The 24,034-nt window shown below is 37.9% G+C and overlaps 1 protein-coding gene across 1 annotated transcript; it reads left to right on the top strand.

Annotated features, from left to right (window-relative positions):
* The first annotated feature begins 1,134 nt into the window (after positions 1–1,134).
* slc18a2 (solute carrier family 18 member 2) lies at positions 1,135–20,973 on the top strand. The gene is made up of 15 exons (XM_066685057.1): positions 1,135–1,359; positions 6,226–6,553; positions 6,727–6,785; positions 7,507–7,590; positions 8,152–8,244; positions 8,550–8,639; positions 8,759–8,802; positions 11,406–11,466; positions 12,059–12,154; positions 13,265–13,343; positions 14,378–14,429; positions 15,201–15,264; positions 16,526–16,645; positions 16,994–17,127; positions 19,944–20,973. The coding sequence occupies exons 1-15, from the start codon at positions 1,227–1,229 to the stop codon at positions 20,046–20,048; spliced, it is 1,542 nt and encodes a 513-aa protein (XP_066541154.1). The 5' UTR covers positions 1,135–1,226; the 3' UTR covers positions 20,049–20,973.
* Positions 20,974–24,034: the final 3,061 nt, after the last annotated feature.

Genomic DNA, 24,034 nt, shown 5'->3' with positions numbered 1-24,034 from the left:
GTTTCTGTATTTCTTTTCATTAGATGATGAAAGAGCCACCACTAAAAATCATGTATCATATTTATCATGTACATATGTTCAGCTTTATAGAGTTAAGAGAGTAAAGCACCCCAGGTGTGAATAATAATAATAATAATAATAATAATAATAATAATAATAATAATAATAATAATAATAATAATAATAATTATAATTATTATTATTATTATTATTATTATTATTAGTAGTAGTAGTAGTAGTAGTAGTAGTAGTAGTATAAAGGCTGTACTCTTCACGCTTCTGGAGGGCTTTGTGAATATGAGCTTGTGGCACTAGATGGCCCCAATGCGCTATTATGGTTTTTCTTTTCTTTTTCGTTCTCTTTTTTCCTTTCTTTTTTATTCGGTTCCACCTTCCTCTTTTTTCCATTTTTACTGTTTTCTTTTTTTAACTTCATCTTTTTGTCCCATGTGTTTTTTCAAGTTTTTCTTACTCATTTATATTCAGATGTTTCTCCTTTTCCTGTATTTTGCTCTTTTTTTCCTACTCTTATTTTCCTTTTCCTTCTTTTCTACGTCTGCTTTCCTGCCTTGTAACCAATATGTTTTTTATATGCAGGTAATATTATTTGCCTAAATCTGCGCGTTAAATCCTGCGCGTGTCTTTGTGTGTAAGTGCGCAAGCGTCAGTAGATGGCGCCAGTGCGCAGCCGCGCGGCGGCAGAGGGACAGTATTCCCATAAATAACACCTCTGGATATTTTTCTGTTTTTTTTCTTTGTTTACTTGACTCAAATGCGTATAATTTACGGTTATTTTAGTTATAAACACTTTGTTAAAGTGTATTGTCACTTTCTGTGGATTTTACTTCGTTCATGGACTATTTTGTTTCAACAAGTGGTTCCGTTCTGTTGGGTTTTAGCTCATAGACTAAAACAAGAGTATCACGTGACAAGGTAAGACGAAAAAATATAAAAACAAAAGAAAAAAGAAAAACTTCAAACCAAAAATACTTGGTATTTTATGTGTGTATTTAATTAACTAAATTAATCATTTGTTGGAAAGGGGGCGTGGATTAGATTCGTGACGTCAGTAGGTGGTCAGGTAAGTATAAACGGAGCCCATCGGAGTAAAAGTCTAGTTGGGGTTAGACTGTGTGGATAAAAGCGGTCTCCGGGTTGTGTGTGAATCTGAGCAGTGTTTTCAGGGTGTCCCGGGGCAGCTGGTGGCCGGGGATGGTGCTGTGAGGATGGGATTTTGGGACGCTGTGAGAGACGTGGGACTGCTGGGCTGGCTGAGGGAGGGAAGGCAGTCCCGCAGACTCATCCTCCTCATCGTCTTCATCGCCCTGCTGCTCGACAACATGCTGCTCACTGTGGTCGGTGAGTGGAGGGCTGAACATTGGAAGGATTTTAATGGGAACATTTTGAATTTAGGGTGTCATTTTCCTTTACAAAATGGGGAGAATTGGTTACTTTTTCGTTGCATTTTTATTATTTACTTTTGATTTATTTTGCTGAAAAAGAGGGGAAAGGTAATTTTGAGAATTTTGGGATTCCTCTTTCCAGACAGATTTTTCATCACCATCATCCATCCCCCACCCACCCACACACACACACACACTTAATCCATATCAGGGATGCAGGGTTTTTTTTTTCATAATTTTTGTGTGTTTTTATGTTGCATTCTTATTTTATTTTATTTTATTTTATTTTATTTTTTCTTACTTCGGTTTATTATTTGTTTTAAGTCATTTCTAATCCTGTTGCTTTTTTGGAAGGATGGTAACAGAGAGAGAAATAGAAAGAAGAACTAATGGATGTGGAGAGAAGGAGTGTTGAACAAGAGATAAACAATGAGGTAGGGGACAGAAATGTTAGAAGGAATGGGACCAGAAAGAAAAGTGCAAAAGAAAAAGGGCAGGAGGGATGAGAAAGAGCGAGAAAGTGGGAGAGGAGACAAGGAGGCTGGGGTAAGGGAACAGAGAGAGAGACAGAGGAAGAAGAAATATTCATCGCTACAAGTGATGTCCTCTATTTTTATATGGATGATTTGTTTTGTTTTATATCTGATAATGTGTTTTTGTTTGTGTGTTTGTGTGTGTGTGTGGGGGGTGGTACACACCATAGAACGCTATGTACAATTCCACCAAGAACCTGTCAAAAAACAGGCATCAGTCCATGAAATCATAAATATTTAATAATATTATAATTCATCATAATATTTAAATAATAACTTTCTGTGATGAGATTTTGGAAGCATTTAACCCTTCTGGATATATCCATTTTATCTACTGCCCTCAACCACCACTGAACTAAGTATTTATATTTAATATTGAAGACAGATAAATAGTAGTAAAGGTGTCAAAAATGTATACATTTTCTTAAGGAACTATTTTACATTCAAGCACCCTGCATGTATCCCTCCTCCAAGAATGGTTTTAAATATACTGTAGGTCAAAACCTTCTCAAAACAAATAATACAATAATTTTGCAGACATCAAGAAGTGTATTCATAAAGTATTCATAAAAATTCTAAACATTTGAACTGTAGATGTATGCCCCATTTACCGCCATTCTTAACAGCTTTGAAGGTGCTCAATAGATTCAAGTTTCTCATGTTAATAGACTTCATAACCCATTTCATATTTTGAAAATTAGGGGGATTTACACTTACAGTTCTCCATATCCATGTGTGGGTCCTGTTTTCCATTGTTTTGACAAGATAGACAATGGCAAATAGCTCATACACATGAAACATATACTTCTCCTGAGTGGAAACACCTTTATTTTAGTGATAGAACTGAACACCAGACACTTCTTTGTTTGATAAGCAAGTCTTGACCTTCTCAGTGATGCACTTAGAGCTGTTATCTTGCTCTTTAATACATTTCTACACAGTCTTGCCTCATGTGTTAAAGCTTGTGATCCTCTTTCAATGGTTTCTGATGAAAACCTTAGGTGCTGCTTATCTGATGGAGACAGATTTGGAGCAATACAGGTTTTGCACGGTTGTTAGGAGTTCCACTTTTTTTAATCTTCCAGGCTGTAGCTCAGTTTTTAAATTTTAACTGTTTTTCTTAGGTGTACAAATGTTTTTAATGTTTGTGTGTGTGTGTGTGTGTGTGTGTGTGTGTGTGTGTGTGTGTGCGTGTGTGTGTGTGTGTGTGTCTGTGCGTGTAAAGGTAAGTCAAAAAATTAAGTAGTTTAAAAATGGCAAACGAGAAGAATGTATTCATCACTGCATTCATTATGAGCTCCATCAAGTAAAAAGCACTGCCAAAGCATGTATTCTATTTTGGTTTAGACTATTTTAAGATGGTGATTTTGATGTTAGAAACTGTGAATGTAGCATATTAATGCATATTTTTTAGTGTTGTTTTTGTTGAATAAAATTACAAAAAAGGGCTGTCCAAAGAAAAAAAAAGAAAAGATCTTTATTTTTGCGTATTTTTACTTTACTACATTTTTTGAAGGGTGGCAGGTAGTGTCGCTGTCAAACAGCTCCAGGGACCTGGGGTTGGGGGTTCGAGTCCCACTCTGGGTGACTGTCTCTGAGGAGTTTGGTGTATTTCACGAGTGGGTGCTTTGGTTTCCTCCTATGGTCCAAAAACACAATTGGTAGGTGGACTGGCTACTTGAAAGTGTCCATAGGTGTGAATGTGTGAGTGTGTGTCGCTCTGTGAAGGATTGGCACCCCCACCCTTCGGACCCATCGCAACCCTGAACTGGATAAGCGGTTACTGACAATGAATGAATGAATGATACATTATTTGAACACGGCACCTGTCCTTCACATTGTTTGTACATTTAATGATGAATGGACCTGTACAAATGCTCCAAAATGAAAACTTTTTACATTGACTTCAATGAAAATTTAAGAAGATTTTGAAAATAAATGTTTTCTTTGGAGGGCGGCACGGTGGCGCAGCAGGTAGTGTCGCAGTCACACAGCTCCAGGGGCCTGGAGGTTGTGGGTTCGATTCCTGCTCCGGGTGACTGTCTGTGAGGAGTTGGTGTTCTCCCCGTGTCTGCGTGGGTTTCCTCCGGGGGCTCCGGTTTCCTCCCACAGTCCAAAAACACACGTTGGTAGGTGGATTGGCGACTCGAAAGTGTCCGTAGGTGTGAGTGAATGTGTGTGTCTGTGTTGCCCTGTGAAGGACTGGCGTCCCCTCCAGGGTGTATTCCCGCCTTGCGTCCGATAATTCCAGGTAGGCTCTGGACTCCCCGCAACCCTAAATTGGATAAGTGGTTACAGATAATGGATGGATGTTTTCTTTGGACGGAAATTCTATTAGAATTTTGCAGTAACATAGTATTAGTGTTGTCTTCATACAATGAGCAGTGTTATATGGTGGCCGAGAAGGAAATTTACTCATTAAAAAAATAAATAAAAACACATTTACAAGCTGTGAAACACTTTTACCAGCCTGAAACACTGTTTTGGCCATTTGTAAAAGTGTTTCGGGCTGGCAAACGTGTTTAACAGCTTCTAAATTTGCTTTGCCACCATAGTGTTAGGGAGAGAGCTCTTATTTTTCTTCTGAGCCAAGATGGCCATTTTTATTTTTTAAGGATACTGAAGAAAGTTGGGTTAATGAGGGCGATTTTAAGAAATATTTACAAGCGCACTATAGAGCATTTTGACTTAGTCTTTAATAATTTGGAACAGGAGTTTGAAATATTCTGAACTGAAAGCATCAGAGAAAGTTGTATATGTAGCACAAAGGATTATTGTGATTGCCCTCCCCAATATAGAATCTTTGCATATAGAAAGGATGTGGGTGAGGGTATTAAAGGAACATTATGTAATATTTTTATCTTAATATTACATTCATTCATTCATTATCTGTAACTACTTATCCAGTTCAGGGTTGCGGTGGGTCCAGAGCCTACCTGGAATCATTGGGCGCAAGGTGAGAATACAACCCAGAGGGGGCGCCAGTCCTTCACAGGGCAACACACACACATATTCACTCACACTTACGGACACTTTTGAGTTGCCAATCCACCTACCAACGTGTGCTTTTGGACTGTGGGAGGAAACTGGAGCACCCGGAGGAAACCCACACAGACACGGGGAGAACACACCAACTCCTCACAGACAGTCACCCGGAGCGGGAATTGAACCCACAACCTCCAGGTGCCTGGAGCATATATATAACCACTGGAACATAAATATAACCATTGTCAATGATACTCTGGGCTCGGCATGGCAGAAACAGCACTATGTAATTTGGAGGAGGGTAGAGGCCACCCCCAACCCCTTCCCACTGATTTCAGTACAGTGCTGTAAACATGATTTACACTAGGAAGAGCTCCATGAGCAAAAGTACCAAACGATACATGTCTATTAAATAAAAAACAAGAAGACTCTGTGGTAGATTTTCCCTAGTGCATTGCATATTTTAAATGCCTCAAAGTGATTTTTTTGGGTGTTCTGTGTGTTGTTTACAGTGTATTGTGTACAGTGTACAGGGTCTGAAGCCCAATACACACTGTGTCCTATCAGCTGCGTGCAATCACATCTGTGCTCAGACTATACAGTTAAGATTGTCTGGGGATAAACTTAGGGCTGGGCAACTAATCAAAAATTAATTAAAATTCAGATTAATATATGTTGCCTAAATTAGTCAAATTTCCTTTTAATTGTTTTAATATTTTTAATTAAATACTGCCCCTTTAAAACCATACTACTGAGGAGAACCTAAACACAAATGCCAACCGAGAAACTCGTGCAGCTTGTGACAAAGAAAAATGCTGTGTCTGTCTTTTGGAAATGTTTTGACTTTAGTGAAGACAACACAGAACATAAAGACGTCAAATGTAAACATTGATCAAAAAAAGGTTTCGACAAACAAAGTTAATCCCAACAGTCTGTTTCAACACTTGAAGCACAATCACATCAAAAAACTATCCCAGCTTTAATACTTGAGAATATTTACAGAACATTTATAGCCTCATCAGTGAAAAAACAAAATAAATATTAATGGATCGTAATCAAGGTCAAATGTTCAGTTAATTGTGATATTAATTTGCTGTAATATTGCCCAGCACTTAAATGTGAGAAAATAACGAAGTTCAGTTTCTTGGTTACTTTTACATGACTAAAATGGGGTACTTACTGTACACCAAGAGAGCAGAAGAATGTGTTGCAACTGCTAGAAATGCTACAACATTGATTATTTGTCAATAAACCATTTTTAGTATTAAATAGAACCCTGCCCCCCCACCCCCTCTCTCTTTCAGTGCCTATCATCCCCAGTTACCTGTACACAGTGGATGACGAGGCCTCAATGGCTGTAAAGAATCATTCATCTTCTCTCTCTCCTTCCGGCACATTCCAGACCATCTTCTCTTTATATGACAACACCACACGCCTCACTAACCTCAGCCCACAGTTCAGTTCCCCCACAGTGACTCCCACAATGAACCCCAGACCCACTCCCAACACCTCCAACTGCCCCAAAGCGGATGATCAGCTGCTGAATGAGAATGTGAAGGTGGGACTTCTATTCGCCTCCAAGGCCACAGTCCAACTCATCACTAACCCCTTTATTGGACCCCTCACTAACAGGTAACTGATCCCAATCCCTGACCAGATGTTCACTTGAGCCATTTTAGACTGACATGGATTTTCCAGGTGAAGTTTAGGATAAAATTTACAGTAAAACCCAAATCATTCTACACAGCATTTTGCTGATACTGTGGTAACTGAAATGGTTGGTTGATTTTTTTCTGTGTTTATAGAATAGGATACCAGATCCCCATGTTTGCTGGATTCTGCATCATGTTCCTTTCTACTATCAGTGAGTCTCTCACACTTCTAGATTGTTCATTAATGTCTCATCTCACCCAGCAACATCTATTAACAAGACATTGAAAGATAATTTGGCCAGCAGTTTATATTTGGTTAAAAAAGAAATGTGAAAAAGTCTATAAAAAGATGTCACACTATGTCTAAATTTGGTTGAAATGTGGTTTAAATGTAAATGGTCTGGAAAAAAGAAATGCCTTGGGCTAAATTTGGGTGTTTGGGCTAAATAAAGGCCGTGATGGACTTACCAGACTTAGCTCTGGTAAAAAAAAAAAGTTCATGTAACCTCATGTGTTTGATAAGCTTTGATAAACATCAAGTGATATTTTGTGATGTCACTATAATCAAGACATTTACATTCTGTTATTCTGTTGTTATGAACAGCCTTTTAAATAACACAGCGCAGGGCAGCCAATCAGAGCAGAGTTTATAGCTATTTAAAGGTGTAAAACGTGATTGGAAATAGTTGTCTAAAAATAAATGATGTTTTAATATATAAACATGAATAAACATTATACATTCTGGGTAGGCTCCGTACCCACCGTGACCTTGAACTGAAGAAGCAGTTACAGACAATGAATGAATTAATAAATATACATGGACAAAAATACAGAAGAAAATGTAAGCCATTCATTCTTAATGAAGGGTATTGCTAATGTTGGTTTTATATTTAAAGCTGAATATATATTTGTGTGTGTGTGTGATTTGTTTAGTGTTTGCCTTCTCCTCGAGTTACGCTCTGCTGTTTTTGGCTCGCTCACTGCAGGGTGTAGGATCCTCCTGCTCTTCTGTAGCAGGTAACACACTTTCAGACAATTTCATTGAGACTCAACTGCAAACAACTAAAAACATACATTTCTGCATATAGTTTAATTGAACTTACAGAATAATTCTTAGCCCATTATACTGGTTATATTAGATAAGGACTCATTTATTGTACATAACCATTCATACTAATATATGATGAACTATTCATTTATATTTACAGTATTTACTGAATAGTTCCTAGTTGTACTTAAAAAAATTGACTGGAATTGAATAATTTGTAGCAGACTTATAGCTTAAGAATTATTGTGAAGATTCACTGACCTGTAATAAGAGAACAGAGATTCTGTCGTTGCTACTTTAGGCTCAGCACTGCAGAAACTGCACTATGTAACTTTTGCAGGAGAGTAGGAAATTATCCGTGATTTCCGAACAGTGCTGTAAAAGTGAATTGCAATCTGTAACTGTAGGGAGAGCCCAGGAGCAAAAACACCAAATCTTACTTAGTATTGTTTTAATAAAATTATCAATTTAAAAGGTGTACTTTCCAGTATTCTAAAAGTGTTTGTGTGTGTGTGTGTGTGTGTGTGTAGGTATGGGGATGCTGGCGAGTGTATATACAGATGACGAAGAGAGAGGGAATGCCATAGGGATTGCTCTTGGAGGACTGGCAATGGGAGTACTAGGTGTGTACACTTAAGTGTTTTCAGTGAAAAGAATGAGATTATATTATATATAAAACCTTGTATTTTCAAAACAATAATAATTTAATTCATTAGTATGAAAACAGGTTTAAACTTAAACTTAAATTCTTTGCAGTAAATGTGGAGATTTCTATGAATTGTTGAAAAGGGATTAATTTCATATTAATTTTATATATTGTACGGGTTGTCTTATACTTTGTTTTAGGTCACTGTGAAATCTTTCAGAGAGAACCCAATAAAACCAGAAACGCATTATTTATTATATTGCCTGTGTATGTGTGTTTAAGTGGGTCCTCCATTTGGCAGTGTGATGTATGAGTTTGTGGGGAAGACGGCTCCCTTCCTGGTGCTGGCTGTTCTGGCCGTGCTTGACGGAGGTGAGTTTAAACTTACGTGGATTATCCACTACATTAACCATTGCAACCAAATTACCAAAGCGTACAGAGATCTGCTCCTGAACTCACTCTTTTTCTACTTTCTTCTGTCCTTTGTATAGCTCTGCAGATGTTTGTGCTTCAACCTTCCAAAGTAGAGCCAGAGGTGAGTAAAGAAGAAGAGTTTGGGTGAAATGGTAATGGAAGTTGAGATAATATAGGTTGTGTGTGTGGGTCTCATCTTAAGTGTTGTTGTGTGTGTTTGATCAGTTTGATTTCATACAAAAATGTTCGCATTGTTGATTATGTAGTAGTTGACTGTTGAGTAATAGATTACAAAATAATAGCATTAGGTGCTCAAAGATGTTTATTAATTGAACTTGATTAAAGGCAGACTAACTGTTGTTCCTGGCAACAAGAGATAAACATTTTGATGCCCAGTGATTCCTCCATCTTCTGAGGCTAAGAGTTCAAGCACAAATTTGGCCTTTTTCTCTGGGTGTGTTAGATAACATTCTCTTAAAAATCAGGCCAGGTTTGTTAGTATTCTCCTCCGAGCACGTAGAGCTGCCCAGTGGCTTGTGCTGGTAGCAGCCCAAAAAGAAATTGTGGCTGGCTTCCCATGTCTCAGAGGAAGCATGTGCTCATCACTTTCCCTGGTTGGTGTCATTGTGTTTGATTACAGTAGAGTTAGCTTATGGGTGGAATTTGCACTGACAATAAATAAATAAATAAATGAATGAATGAATGTTTGAACTGGCTATTTGGGAGTAATGATTGTGTATGATTTTGTAGTGATTTAGTGTACCGTAATGTCCAAACTTTTGGCATCTGAGATTTAAAAAGCCTTTTTTTATCTGACCTGTAAGAGTTTATTTGCTTAAAAAAATTCTAATATTAGAATAACATTATTACAGTATGTAGTGATCTTCTAGATATGAAAATGTGCATTTAATCATTTTCAAATCTCTTCATCTCTCCTTGTTCTAGTCTAGTATTTATTTTAATTGAGTATTTATAATATTTGAGGTTGTCGTCGAACTCAAGTTACTAAATACAGGTTAATTAAATAAATACTTGTTTTACCGGTTAATAAAACCTTTGTTACGTTAAATCATAATCAAAATCACTGTGCTGTTCATTTAACAAATCCATACTATCAGGGAACAAATTTCGTTCTCACCTTTGCACAGTATTATGTATTCCTGCGCTTGATGCTTTACTTGTGGAGGGAATGCAAGGTCAAAGAACGACGAGAAATTTACTGATAACTGATACCAGTAACTATGGACATTAAATGGGCAAGAGAGAGAGAGAGAGACAGACAGACAGACAGACAGAGGGAGAGAGAGAAACGTGAGAGAGGGATTATGTGCTTAACTTCTGAGATTACTATTGTGACCTGGTGACCTGTAGGTCATGAGGTTTTTAAAATGTAGATGGGGTGTATCTGTCAGTGTGGAGGCTTTAAGAGTGCACTTAAATTTACATGATGCCACTTTTTAACCTGCATTTGATTCATTCATTCATTCATTCATTCATTCATTTATTAATTTATTAATTTATGGATCTAAAAACCCAGTTTCCAGAAAAGCTGCTTTTTATTTTTAAAATGAGAAAAAATTGTGCTACTTAAATAAAGTGATAAATAAACTGAACAATCACTGGATTAGGAACACCTACCTTGTATCTACACTCACTGTCCATTTTGTCAGCTTCACTGACCATACAGGAGTTCTACAATTACAGACTGTAGTCCTGATTCTCTCTTCTTTTTTTCAATTCTTTCTCTCCTGCTCCTGCTCTTCATCTTTTTTTTCATACTTTGTCTCCTTTTCCTCCTTTTTCTCCTTATACATCTGCTCTTTCACTTGTGTGTACACCAAGTATAAATCACACTGTTGGGACCATTTAACACACTCATATTTTGGGGATTTTCTTCCTTGTGAGGACCACAAGATGGTCCCCAAGGCATAAATTATTAAATCTTTTGTTGAAGACATGTGTTAGGGTTTTATGTATGTGTTGTGTGTGTGGGAGAAGAGGTGGGAGGTGGGGTGGAGTTGTAATAAAATCTGATATAATGAGGGCAGACAGGTTATTAGCTCATTTGTCCAGGTGCTGATTTGACAATGGGTCCGTCTCAACAAATCAAACATGCAGCAATAAATCAAATGTATTAAAAACCTGGATTATTAATGAGGATTATTAGATCAGAATATTACTCCCTGCAGTTTACCCTGAGTGCTAAATTTTTGAATTTCCATATCATACAATATTCAACAGTCAGATATTAGATTAGATCATTAACAGTTATTTTTGTGACTCGACATGTATCGAGAGAGCAGTGGTGTGTCTGTGTGTGTGTGTGTGTGTGTGTGTGAGAGAGAGAGAGAGAGAGAGAGAGAGAGGGAGTAAGAGAAAAAGAATGAGAGAGGAAAAGAGAAACAGACATTGGTGTTAGAAAATGATGGTGTTAGAGAGCAAGTATACAGGAACAAAGTAGTGGATAGAGAAAGAAAAATGAAGGGTACAAGAAAAATTTGAGATGTTATAAAGAGTTAATACAATTTTGGATATTTTATACTTCTTATACTCAAACTATTAGATAATTATTACATAATAAGAATAGATAATTAATGATAATATCATACAACTAATAAAATGTACAATTATTTCTACAAATGTATTTGTTATTAAAACGTATGTTGTGTTTATAATATTATTGAATATGGTGATATATATATATTGGTGTGTTTATTTTCTCAGAGTCAGAAGGGCACGTCGCTGATCACCCTCATGAAAGATCCATACATCCTCATTGCCGCAGGTGAGTGTAAACACAAACAGCCAACAAGAACTCCTTTAGTATAAGAGGATCTGCCTGGCAACCGTTTCTAAAACAACAGCAAGAATGGAGAGAGGTATAGAGAGACAGGGATGTGAAACTAGATGAATAAACAGAGTAGAGAATGGAAGGGAGTAAGAGAGAAAGACACCATTCTCCAGAGACAGAATGAGAGAGAGAGAGAGGGGGGAAGGAGAAAATAAATAAATTGAGAGAAGGGAGAAATAGAGAAAGGGAAAAAAGAAGAAATAAACAGCGAGGAGAGGGAAATAGAGAAAGAGAAAAAGGAAAGAAATGAAAAAAGGGGGAGAGAGAGAGGAAGAGAAAAGAACATAAATGAAGAAAAAGAGGGAGAGAAAAATACACAGAGATGAAAGAGGAAGAAGAGTGCATGAAGGGGCAGATGCACACATTTGTGTGTGTCTATGTGTGAAGTGCAGCTGTGAGTGAAGTGATGGCTAATAGAGGGTATTATGTGTAAGGAAAGAAAGAGAGAGAGAGAAAGAGGGGGAGGGAGAAAGGCAAAAGGAAGATATTTCTTTACTCTGTGTGTGTTTGTGTGTGTGTGTTTCAGGGTCTATTTGTTTCGCTAACATGGCCATTGCGATGCTGGAGCCAGCACTGCCCATCTGGATGATGGAAACTATGTGTGCCAGAAAATGGCAGCTAGGTAAAACACATACACACACACACCCACACACGCACATGTACAGTGGTTCTATGGTGGGGCTATAATGGGGTTACAGTCTCTGTTTAGAGCACAAACTGAAGACTCTGAACTAAAGAATTCTTAACCTTTTTATGCCTTTCACTGAATGAGAAACAGATGAACAGGTGTCCAAAACTGTATGGCCATGTTGTATAAAACAAGTCCAAATTTACGAACTCTGATAATTTGCTACCATTCACAGACGTACCTGTAGTGTAATTACATCCTATGCCCAAAAGTGTATAAACACTGAAATAAAGAATGATATTAGTAGGGAGTTTCTGCTCTTTTGCTAGTTCTGGATCCTAAATCTCAAATCTCAGACAGTTTCAGTGCTCAACAGCTCAATGCTGGGAAGGCTTTATATCCCTCTAGCCAACGCTCAGCACTGGACATGGGAACCTTAGAGTCATGTGCAGCTGCTCTACTGTATTGGTCATTTGCCTACACTCATTGTCCATTTTATCAGCTCCACTGACCATAATTTGTACTTTGCACTTTGTAGTTCAATCATTACACACTATAGTACATGCTGTGTGTGAACTATTGGACTGTGTGTGTGTGTGTCTGTTTTTTTATGGGTTTATTGGGGGGCTATCAGTGGTCCAGCAGGATATTAGAGTGTCACTGTCAGGGGAGGAGGGAGTGAAGAAGTGAGAGAATGAAGAGAGAGAGCGATGGAACGAAGAGAGAGTAGCTTTATTACAGTGTCTGAGATCAGACTGATAAAACCATGTCTTATCATACCTCTCTCTTTCTCTTGCTCACACCTTTCTCTTCTCTCTGTTTTCCATCATCTCCCGCTCTTTCTGTCTCACTCTTATATCTCACATATCTCACACTTTCTCGCGTCTTTCATCTTTTTTTTGCACTCTCCGCTAATTTCAATCCCCAACCGTTGCTTTATCTTCTCTCTCCCCCCACTTGTTTCTTTTTCTTTTTTAATTCCTATCTCCCTCTATTTCTTCTCTTCCTCTTTTCATATTCCCTGTTCTCCTCTTTCACCCATCTCATATAATTTGTCTTGCTCTCTCTTTCTGTACTCTCTCTCTCTCTCTCTCTCTCTCTCAGGTGTGGCCTTTCTGCCGGCCAGTATCTCATACCTGATTGGGACGAATATCTTTGCGGTGCTGGCGAATAAAATGGGGAGGTATGAAGTGTGAAGTGCAAAGGAAATGAATCTTTCTCTTCTCCTCCCCTTATCATCCTCTGCTCTGCTATCGCTATTCCGTTGCCATTAAACTCTGCAAAATGAGTTTCTGCTGCACGGATTTAATATTTGTTTTTTTGTTGTTTTTTGTTAAATAAATGTAAAGGGACAATTCTAGTTCTCACTGGCACATTTTATTTTTGTTTGTTGGTTTGTTTAAAGGCGTGCTAAGCAACCTTTTCAAGCATTTCAAATGTAAATTGCATGTCATGTGATCAGCCACACAGCTTTGTCTTGACATTAGTGACCTCATTGTTGCCCTAGGAACATAAAAAAAATATTGTCCCACAAAGAGACATTTTTCTGAGCTTGGTGTGTTCATCATTTGTTCAAAATCAATAGTCGCAAAAATGTGTCAACCTTTCCAGAAATGAGTTTTATACACGTACTGTATGATATAAGATACTTAATTATTTAAATCTAACTTCATACTTAAATTATTAATTAAATATTTATTTGTATGACATCTTTATCAGTGGTCGTAATGGCACCTTAAACTATAGGTTAGCTTTATGCAAATATAAACACTGATGTTTTCTACTGTGTGAAAATATATTAATATGTATGTGATGTCATAAATATAATCTCCAGGCTGTAAGGAATGTGATAATTTTAACCCATTTAAAAGCCTCGAGGTAAGAAAATAGAAAATATCATTAAAATGGAAAACTAAGAGGAAAACTTGTTGACCCCTGACATTTCTGCAGTGTCCAGTTCAGCGGAGTGAACACTGTTATTATTGGCCTCATCCCTCGTTGACTTTTTTTTTCATTTTCTCTTCTACACATATTTGCTACTTTCATTTTAATTTATATTTATCCTTTTACATCTCTGTCTCTGTATTTAACTTTAATTTTTATTTTTTAATGGTTCAAATGATTTCCTTTTTCCTCTCCCTCCCTCTTGGTCTTTTCTGTTTCTTTTCTTTTCTGTTGGTCGGGTAATATATCATACATATCTCCCTCTCTCTGCAGATGGTTATGTTCTCTGATAGGAATGCTCCTGGTTGGTGTCAGTATTGTCTGTGTAAGTTTACTACTTCTATCACTTTCATAACTTAGGAACATGCACTTTAGTTTTATAATAAAATAATTCATAAAATATATTGAATAATTAAAATATGTCTGAATAAATATAGAAGATTAAAAGTTTATCCTAAGTGACATCACTTCATTTTATGACACCAGCAGGACCCCATCTTTTTTTTTTTTTTCTCAATTACTTTGGAGTCTAAATTAAAGGGCTGAACATACTTAGAAATACCGTCTGTTAAAATGACTAAAATACCCGACTAAGTCAGCAAAGTGAATCAATTATTGTAGTTAATACACAACAAACACTAAATAAATTATTGAATATACTGAATATTTAATAGTAAATACTGAGTAAATCACAGTATTTACTAAATAGATGATGACACATAAATTTCCCAGTGTGATACAGTGTAAATCCAGTAAAAGGGTTTTTGTAGCAAGAGAAGGTGTAGGTTCCATTAAAGTATTTTGACTCTCCTCTGGCTTTGCCCTAGACACTTCCTGTCTGACAGGATGTCGGACCACTCTCTTGAAATGTTTTTCTAGATTAGAGTAATGTCAAAGTGTATGTGTGTGGTAATGGGAACTCTCGGTTCTTTCTTGTGCTGAATAACAGCACAAATCAGGGGTCAGAACCCAGTTCAGAACATTCCAGCGTACATCACGTCTTCATTTTTCACTGTGGAGAAAGTTAGAGTGTGAGATTTTAAGGGAAATAAATCTGTTTTGTTAGCATGCTTCATATTTATATTTCTATTTGCAGGTGCCATTTGCTAAAGACATCTATGGGCTCATACTGCCAAATTTTGGGGTTGGCTTTGCTATTGGTAAGCATTAGTGATTTAGCATGAGCGCAGTACAGTTCTTCTCGAAATGGACTTGCAACCTTTGACAAAAAAACTTTTTTGTGCATGTTTCATGTTAGAAAAATACATTCATATCTTTCATGCATTAAGACATTGGTTTGGGGAAGTGGAACATCTGCCTCCTTTAAGTCTTTCCAATCACAATGCTATATCTGCATGTATGTGAAAGCACAGATGAAGTTAAATGGAACAAAACAATCACTATGAGTGTGTACGGATTAAAGATGGCAAAAACATAAATGAAGAAGAACGAAAACAAAGTGAAAATTACTAAAATCCAGACCTTCTTCTCTTTGCACCTGTCTCATGGGCTCTTGCACAGAAGTGAGCGGTGGCTCATCCTCATTTAAAGGAAGGTTTAATCCTTGTGGTATATTTTAATTTTTTTTGGTAGATTGATTATTGAAGTTTCACGAGATCCTCAGAAATTGTTAACTAGGAGTAAAGGAGTATAAAATGTCTTCTTTAAATTAGAGAGAAAGAGAGAGAGAGAGCGAGAGCGAGAGCGAGAGAGAGAGAGATCAACTTTACAATAACGGCAAATTCTGCTAGAGCCAGTCAATCAGTAGTGACTATTAGGCAACATAGGTGCACATTCACATTTTAGGGCTGTTCGCAGACACCAGGCATACTATATGTTTTTTTAAATTATTTATTTATTTTTATAATGCACTTTTTAAATTCCTTCTTAAAGGGACCTTCTTATATCTTAAGGTTTCATTAACAGATATTTAGCATATACTTCCTTCAAGACATGTGAAGACAGTCACTGCTTCTTTTCCACCTACAGCCACCACACTGTCATTGAAATTTGACACACTTGGAGGAGAGAACTAATTTCCTGGTTCTGTCATCAAAAAGGTGCCCGCTAGCATCACAATGAGTGAAGGGGACAGGGAGAGCCAACGCACTCAGACAGAGCAAGGCCAATTGTGCTCTCTTGAATTCCCACTTGAACTTTTAGTCTCCCAGTGATAGGGCCAATCAGGCCCAGACAGTCATCATTGCTAAAATTATATATTTTATTCAGGCAGCAGTGCTTTGTTGAGGTCAGATGCAGAGTTTTTTCAGAGAGAATCCTTGTGTATATCCAGACATTAGTTTGTAAATAAGTGACTGCCTGAATAATAAATGTAGATAATCCACAGCAGCATGAAAATATGGTCAGCCTTAAAGTGTTCACTGAACTGATTTTTTCCCTCTGTGTGTGTGTGTGTGTTAGGTATGGTGGACTCCTCTATGATGCCAATTATGGGTTACCTGGTGGATCTAAGGCATGTCTCTGTGTACGGAAGTGTGTACGCCATCGCTGACGTGGCCTTCTGTATGGGCTTTGCTTTTGGTTAGTAACAATTCATTGTGAACATCCACAATATACATGATGATTTAATACTGACAAGGACGATTAACATATATGATTTTACACTCATTATAGTTACATTACTTTTTGGGGGAATTTTTTTTATGTCCAACGTTGTTTTTCACCATAGGTTCAACTCTATCTTCAATGGAATCTTACATTGAACACGTGTATTAGCCTCAGAATATAGTGCAGTGAGCTGGGCTTGAAAGAAAAATGTAATCTGTTTGATACAAACATATTTTCCCACAAGAATTATATCACCATAGTCATTATAAGACTTCTCAAGTTCAGTAATAAGTGTTTCTGTATGTGTGTGTTGTCTTGCAGGTCCCTCAGCTGGTGGAGCTATAGCTCGCAGCATTGGGTTCCCCTGGTTAATGACCATCATCGGTGTGGTGGACATCCTGTTTGCACCACTCTGCTTCTTTCTCCGCAACCCCCCGGCTAACGAGGAGAAAATGGTGAGAGCTGCTGTTATATTAAAGCTATGGTTCAGGCAAAATCTGACAACAGTAATATTTTTACCTTACTGAGTTTACAACGCCTATGTTGTAGCAGGAGAAATGAGCCCAGCGCATAGAAAACAAAACAACAACAAGACGGAAGGGGAAAATAACCAAAAAAACAAACAAAAAAAAAACACTCAAAAGCTGAGCTGATTTTATTATAAACATATCACAGAAAAGTATTGCTTTTTGACAATACATCATATACCATTGGAAAGCCTGTTAATTTCTCTTTTAAATTGTACCACATTTGTAAGGAACATGTATTTGTGGGATGAGCAGTAGAGCTGATTATATGGGTTGTGCCCATGAAAAATTTGCCAAATCTTCTCTGCAATGCCATGTGCATGTGCCATGTGCCATGCAATGTGGTCTACCTACTTGGCTATGGTGGTCATAGAGGTCTGCCTTCTTTGTTATGCTAATATTAATGGTCTATCTGCTTGGTTACACCGGTTATAGTGGTCTACTTGCTTGGTTCTTGTGGTCATAGTGTCTATCTGCTTTTATGCAGGTCACAGTGGTCTATCTCCTTGGTTGTACAGGTCAAATTGGCCTACCTGCTGGATTGTGCTGGTTATAGTAGTTTACTTGCTTGATTATGCTGGTGGTTTGCCTGCTTGGTTAAGATAGTTTTAGTTGTTTACCTGCTTGGTTTTGCTGGTTGTAGTGGTCTACCTGCTAGGTTATGGTGGTCATAGTCATCTGCCTGCTTGGTTATTGTGGTCATAGTGGTCTACCTTCTTGGTTATGCCAGACTTAGTGGCTTACCTGCTTGGTTATGCTGATCATAATGGTACACCTTCTTATGGTGGTCATGCTGGTCAATGATATTTTTCACTGCTGGACCATGTAAACAGTCACAAACAGTTTAAAGCATATCATATCCTAAAACATATCCAGGTTCAACTGAACAAGCTTGTCTAAAAAAAACAGAAAACAATAACATATATGGCCATTTCTTTGAGCAGGGATAATATACAGATAAACTGTAGGATATAGACTATTTCAAGCTTGATCACTCACTTCTAACAATTATTGTCTGTGTGTTATTTTTTTTTTATATATTTGCTCTACAGTGGCTCAGAGAGAATTATGTAGAAGTGTTTATTTCGAGTGTTATTTAAACAATATTTTCCTAATTTTTGTTATGTGATGTCAAATTTGTCAAAGAACCACTCAGATTTTGCAAAACATGAAACCAGTTGTTCTGAACAGACCGGTAGAAAATGCCCCTTTAAACTACATTACCATGAAAATATAAATTGAATATAACCTAATTAAATGCTAATTCTTTTTCATATATTTAAGATTAAAGTACATTTTCATATACTTAAAAAATCGAGCAGACAGGGCCTTTAATACAAAGTGATGTATACCTGAGATTTGCACAAGTACTTTATATAAGTGTTTAAAATCAGCAGGTTAACCCTTGTCCATGTGGAGCCTGATATGCATTGAGAAGGTCAGCGGTTTCTCTTTAGAATGGCCCTAATCTGACCTTTAATTATAATGCCTTTAAAGCACTTAATAACGTGGCTCGCATTTATTATTTTGGTTTTACAAAAACAGCAACAATTACAGCTATTAATACTCTGTGAATACCAAAAATAATCATAAGAATATAATTTAGCATCTTCCTTCAGGCTGATTTAAGCCTTCTGACATGATAGGAGATGACCGAAATGGAAAATGATATTACATAATAGATTCAAAGGAAAGAATGGGCAATATGCCCTTAAGCAAAGATCAAAGAGTGATGGAGATTGGAGCGGACTTGTGCATTTGCCCTCCAACACAGGCTTTGATCAAAGCTCTGATTTGTGTTCTTTCTCCATAAGAGCACTACATCTTCTCTGAAGAGTATACCCAACAATATACAGACACACACACACACACAAGCATGCAATCAGTCATGCACACACATGCACTGGCCAAGAGCCTCATCTGAGGCACCATACTGGACCCCCAGATGTTGAAGTGGGATCTGGAAGGTGGGTGAACCCTAAAATCTGGAGTAGTAGTGCAGCTGGGAAAAATGACTCACCACAAAATAACTCCCAATTTGATTTGTACTGTGAGCTCCATTGTAATTGCATTTTTGAGGTTAGGCCAAGGATAATCTGTTCTTCATTTAATCACCCATTTCTTGATATTTTTCTGGATCCTACTGGTCCACAGGAAGCCCAACCAAAGAAATGAATATCAGTTGATTTGTACTTACTAATTATTTATCTTACTATATTGTTAATTTATGAAAACACTCTTATTTATTTTTAATTGCTGTAGTTATGAAACTGAAATTTCCTCCCATTTTAGTTTGATATAGGGTTTCAGCCATTTGACATCTCAGGGTCCTGTTATACTGTTTTTCCTTTCAAATTGTATTGGTTGTTTTCGGTGCGACACAGTCTGGATTAGTTTAGCAACCAGACATTTTTAGCAAGGAGCCATTGAATGATTGAATGTGTGAGTGTGTGCCGCCGGGCAAAGGACTGGCGCCCCCTCCAGGGTGTGTTCCCGCCTTGTGCCGAATGATTCCGGGTAGGCTCTGGACCCACCACAACCCTGAACTGGATAAGCGGTTACAGACAATGAATGTATGAATTCATTCTTTGCATTTGTCAGTCTTAATTTGCACTCTGTCCCCTCTTTTTCTTTATCTTTTTCTCCTCCTCCCTCTGGCTTTTCTGTCTCACGTGTGCTCTTCTTTTTCTTTCCATTTTTTCACTATTCCTCATTTTTTTTCTGTCTTTATCTCACCCTGACAGGCCATCCTGATGGACTCTAACTGTTCTATGAGGACACGCTCGTACTCCACTCAGGGGTCCAGTTATCAGATGGGGGATGACATGGACCTGGACAGTCCAGAGTAAATAATCTCTGCACCCCTTCTGTCCCCCTCCTCTACGGCCCTCGCAGCCATGTATGTGCCCTTCTAGATTCTATTTTGTTGTAATAAAGACGTGTGGTGGGGGGAACAGAGACTTTATCAGAGGCTTGTGTCTGATTTAGTGAGAACTGTCCAAGTGTATGTCCGGCGCCACTCTGAGACATTCAGCGTTTGTCCTGCTGAAACCAAAGCCGTCCTCATTGTCCTTTAAAAAAAAATCTGACCAATAGCCTTACATACAGCACTGGGCCACGCTCGGAAACAGGGTTATTTTTAAATCAGATTTAAAGCCACAAACAGGGGGAAGAGGAGGCTCATTTCTGGAAAATGTGTCACCACTTTTGAATGTCAATTCATGGAATGAGATTTTACTCAAATCGGTATTGCACCTTTTCTGTTGGTCCCTCTTTATTGTGAACTTTTCACACTAAGTAACAGCAGTATTTGTTTTTAAAAAGTAAATAACTGTTAAAATGTTTCATCAAAAAAAAAGATTTGATCCAAAATTAACACTTTCTTACTGCTTTAAGTTCCAAAATTCTACACCATTAACCATATGACTGAAATCCATAAAATCTGTGAAAATGTATGCCTTGTTTGTCAGAAACCCCTGACTGTGGTTTTAATCTGTGAACACAAACGTAAAAAGTGTTTTGATTTTTGGGTCATGTATTGGTGCAAATGTTTTTGCAAAGATATTGGTGAAAATTAACCTTCAGAAAGCTAAAAAATGAGACAAATTCAGTGTCCGTTTACTGATTTTTGTAACATGAAATTCACAGCTACATTACTTTGTGATACTGATGGCTTTTCTTCACAAACCTAACCAAGTGTGGTTTTTTGTAAGCTTGTTTATATTGAGACGGCTAAAATGGACCACAAATTACCTTGAAATGGCCTTAAAGTGTTTCCGTTATATTGTCAGATGTGACTGTTCGACAAAGACCTTACAGAACTACATTCCAGATTTAATTTTTCTTAAAAAAAAAAGAAAGAATAATTAAAATATAATTATAAATTGAAAAAAAAAACAGCAGATGACTGCTTTATTCTAATGTGGATGTTTGTTTGATATTCACATTCAATGTTGCCTCAAAATAAAAGCATTCCAGCTCAAGGGCATATGATGTTTTTCAGTTTAGTCTGATTAATCAAGTCTAAAGTCAGGCTTTTCCAAAATACAGCAGATAGGACAGTCATGATCTTCGGGCTTAGGTTGTCTGGGTGACTCAGAAACCCTGCTTTGGGAAGGTTTTCAATGGCATAGTTCCTCATTCAGAATGACTGAATCTATTGGAATAGGATTTGCGTCTATCATGTGTAATTTATTTATTATAACTAGGGCTGTCAAACAGACAATATAATTAATTGCAATTAAATATGTGATTTCCAAAGTGAACAGAGGCTGCAACCAAACCAAAGAATTTGTGCCACTACACATTTTAATTATGAGCATAATAAGTGATTAATCAGCACCTATACATAACACATAGGCTGATCTGATGAAACCAGGAGTACAAGTGACAGAGTCATGGCCAACAATGTAGCCTAGATTTTTAAGTTACAATATCTTTTTAAATATTTTAATTTTATTGTATTTTGCCAAACTCAGAGCATCTCAGAGCAGACAATGCCTTGTGCACTCATTGTAATGACCCCAGGTTGCAAAATGCTGGTCAACCATAACATTATGACCACCTTCTTTTTCCTACACTCACTGTCCATACTCTGACTTTCACTGACTACACAGGAGCACTTTGTAATTTTATATTTACAGACTGTAATCCATTCGTTGCTCTGTACACTTTATTTTTCCCTCTTTCTCCTTGTTCAATGGTCCAGACCCCCACAGTGCAGGTATGATTTGGGTGATGAATCATTGTCAGTGCTGGGGTTTTCAGAACACTATCCAGTCACTGTCCACTCTGTTAGCCACATCTACCTCGTTGGTCCACCTTGTAGATGTAAACTCAGAGGCAGTAGCTCATCCGTTGCTGCACAATTTGTGTTGGTCATCTTCCAGTTCTTTGTCAGTGGACACAGGACGCTGTTGGCTGAATTTTTTTTTAAGTTGGTGGACTATTTTCAGTGTGGATTTAACTTCCAGCGGCACCGTTGTGCTCGATCCACTCTGACCAGTACAACACACACTAACACACCACTACCACTGATAATGATCCACCACCCATTTAGACAACAGGAACAAGTATGTACGTTTGCTGTTCCTTGACTTAGGCTCTGGTTTCAAAACAATAAAACAAGTGTCCCCACCAGGCTAGTCACCAAGCTCAGTGACCTGGGTATCAATAACCCCATGTGTAACCAGGTCTTGGATTTCCTAACAAACAGACAGTAGTCTGAGGTTGGGCAATCACATGTCCTCCAGCCTCACTCTGAACACTGGTGTGCCACATGGCTGTGTGTTGAGCCCTCTGCTCTCCTCCTTGATTACACATGATTGTGCCCGGTGCAGATGACACCACTGTGATCGAACACATCAGTGATGATGATGAAACAGCATACAAGGAGAAGGTCCAGCACCTGGCTGTCTGGTGTTCCACCAACAACCTCTTACTCAACATCAGCAAGACCAAAAAGCTCATTGTGGACTACAGGAAAACCAAGCACTACACACACTCTACTGTTCAAATCAATGGAACCTAGGTAGAGCTTATTTCCAGCTTTAAGTTCCTAGGTTTTCACATCTCTGATGCCCTTTCATGGACACACAGCATGTCCCATCTTGTTAAGAAGGTGCATCAACGTCTTGACTTATTGAGGAGATTGAGGAAGTACGGTCTCTCTCCTCAGATCCTCACAAATTTTTACAGCTGCACCATCGAGATTCTGGTTCTGAACAACTGTGTAACAGTGTGATATGGCAACATGGCAACACCACAGTGGCTGACAGGAAGGCCCTGCAGAAGTGGTGAAAAATGCCCAGCTCATTATTGGCACACAGCTCCCTGCCATCAGAAACATTCACCACCAGCGCTGCCTGTGCAGAGCCTGCAGCATCAGACTCCTCCCACCCCAGGCACACACTACACAACCTCCTACTATGGAAGGGGGTACAGGAGCATCTGTGGCAGAACCAGCCGGCTCAGGTCCAGCTTCTTTCCCGTCACTATCACCCTGCTGAACTCCACAGTAAACCAATAATCACTACTGCCCATAAACTCTACTGTCCATACACTGATCCATACTGTATAGCCTGGACCTATTTAGCATTCACATATACAGTACGTTTTAATACACATGAATTCTTTACATGCACTGTAATTACACTGTACAGTGTTGCATATATTTATTCTGTATATTGATAGGCAGCGTCTGTGTTTGACTATAATTAAAATGACACTGAACAAAAAGAAGTCAAATGTAAACGCTGAGAAAAAAACAATTTCAGCGACCAAAGCACAATCACACACCAAATATTAACAGTGCCCAGAGGAACAAGCTCCCATCAACATTAGAAAAAATATTCCATATTTAATAGTGGAGCTTATTTACAGTACAAGACTCGTCACTGAAATATGAGGGTCAAAAATACAAAAACAAAATAATTGTTTATTAATCGTAATCGTGGTAAAATGTCAAATTAATCGTGATATTGATTTGTGCTCATAGTGCCTAGCACTAATATAGACTTAAGTATATTTATATTCCTGTATTCATAGTTACATCTCTTTGCTTTTGCATTCGTCTCTCTTTGCACTATGCTACTATTTGCACTTCTGGTAGATGCTAACTGCATTTCGTTTAACATGTACTTGTACTGAATATTGACAATAATGTTGAATCTATCTATTACTTAAATCATACGTGTGCTGTTGTGGGCCTGACCCTCGAAGAACAGGGTGAAAGGGGGCAAACAGTGTATACAGAGCAACAGATGGACCACAGACTCTGTTTGTAAATCTACAACATGCTCCTGTGGACAGTTGAGTTGAGAGAGGTGGTCACAAT

This window comes from Hoplias malabaricus, chromosome 1, assembly GCF_029633855.1.
Source record: "Hoplias malabaricus isolate fHopMal1 chromosome 1, fHopMal1.hap1, whole genome shotgun sequence".
Lineage (NCBI taxonomy): Eukaryota > Metazoa > Chordata > Actinopteri > Characiformes > Erythrinidae > Hoplias > Hoplias malabaricus.
Note: the sequence above shows the minus strand (reverse complement) of the source record. Positions and strands in the feature narration are given on the sequence as shown.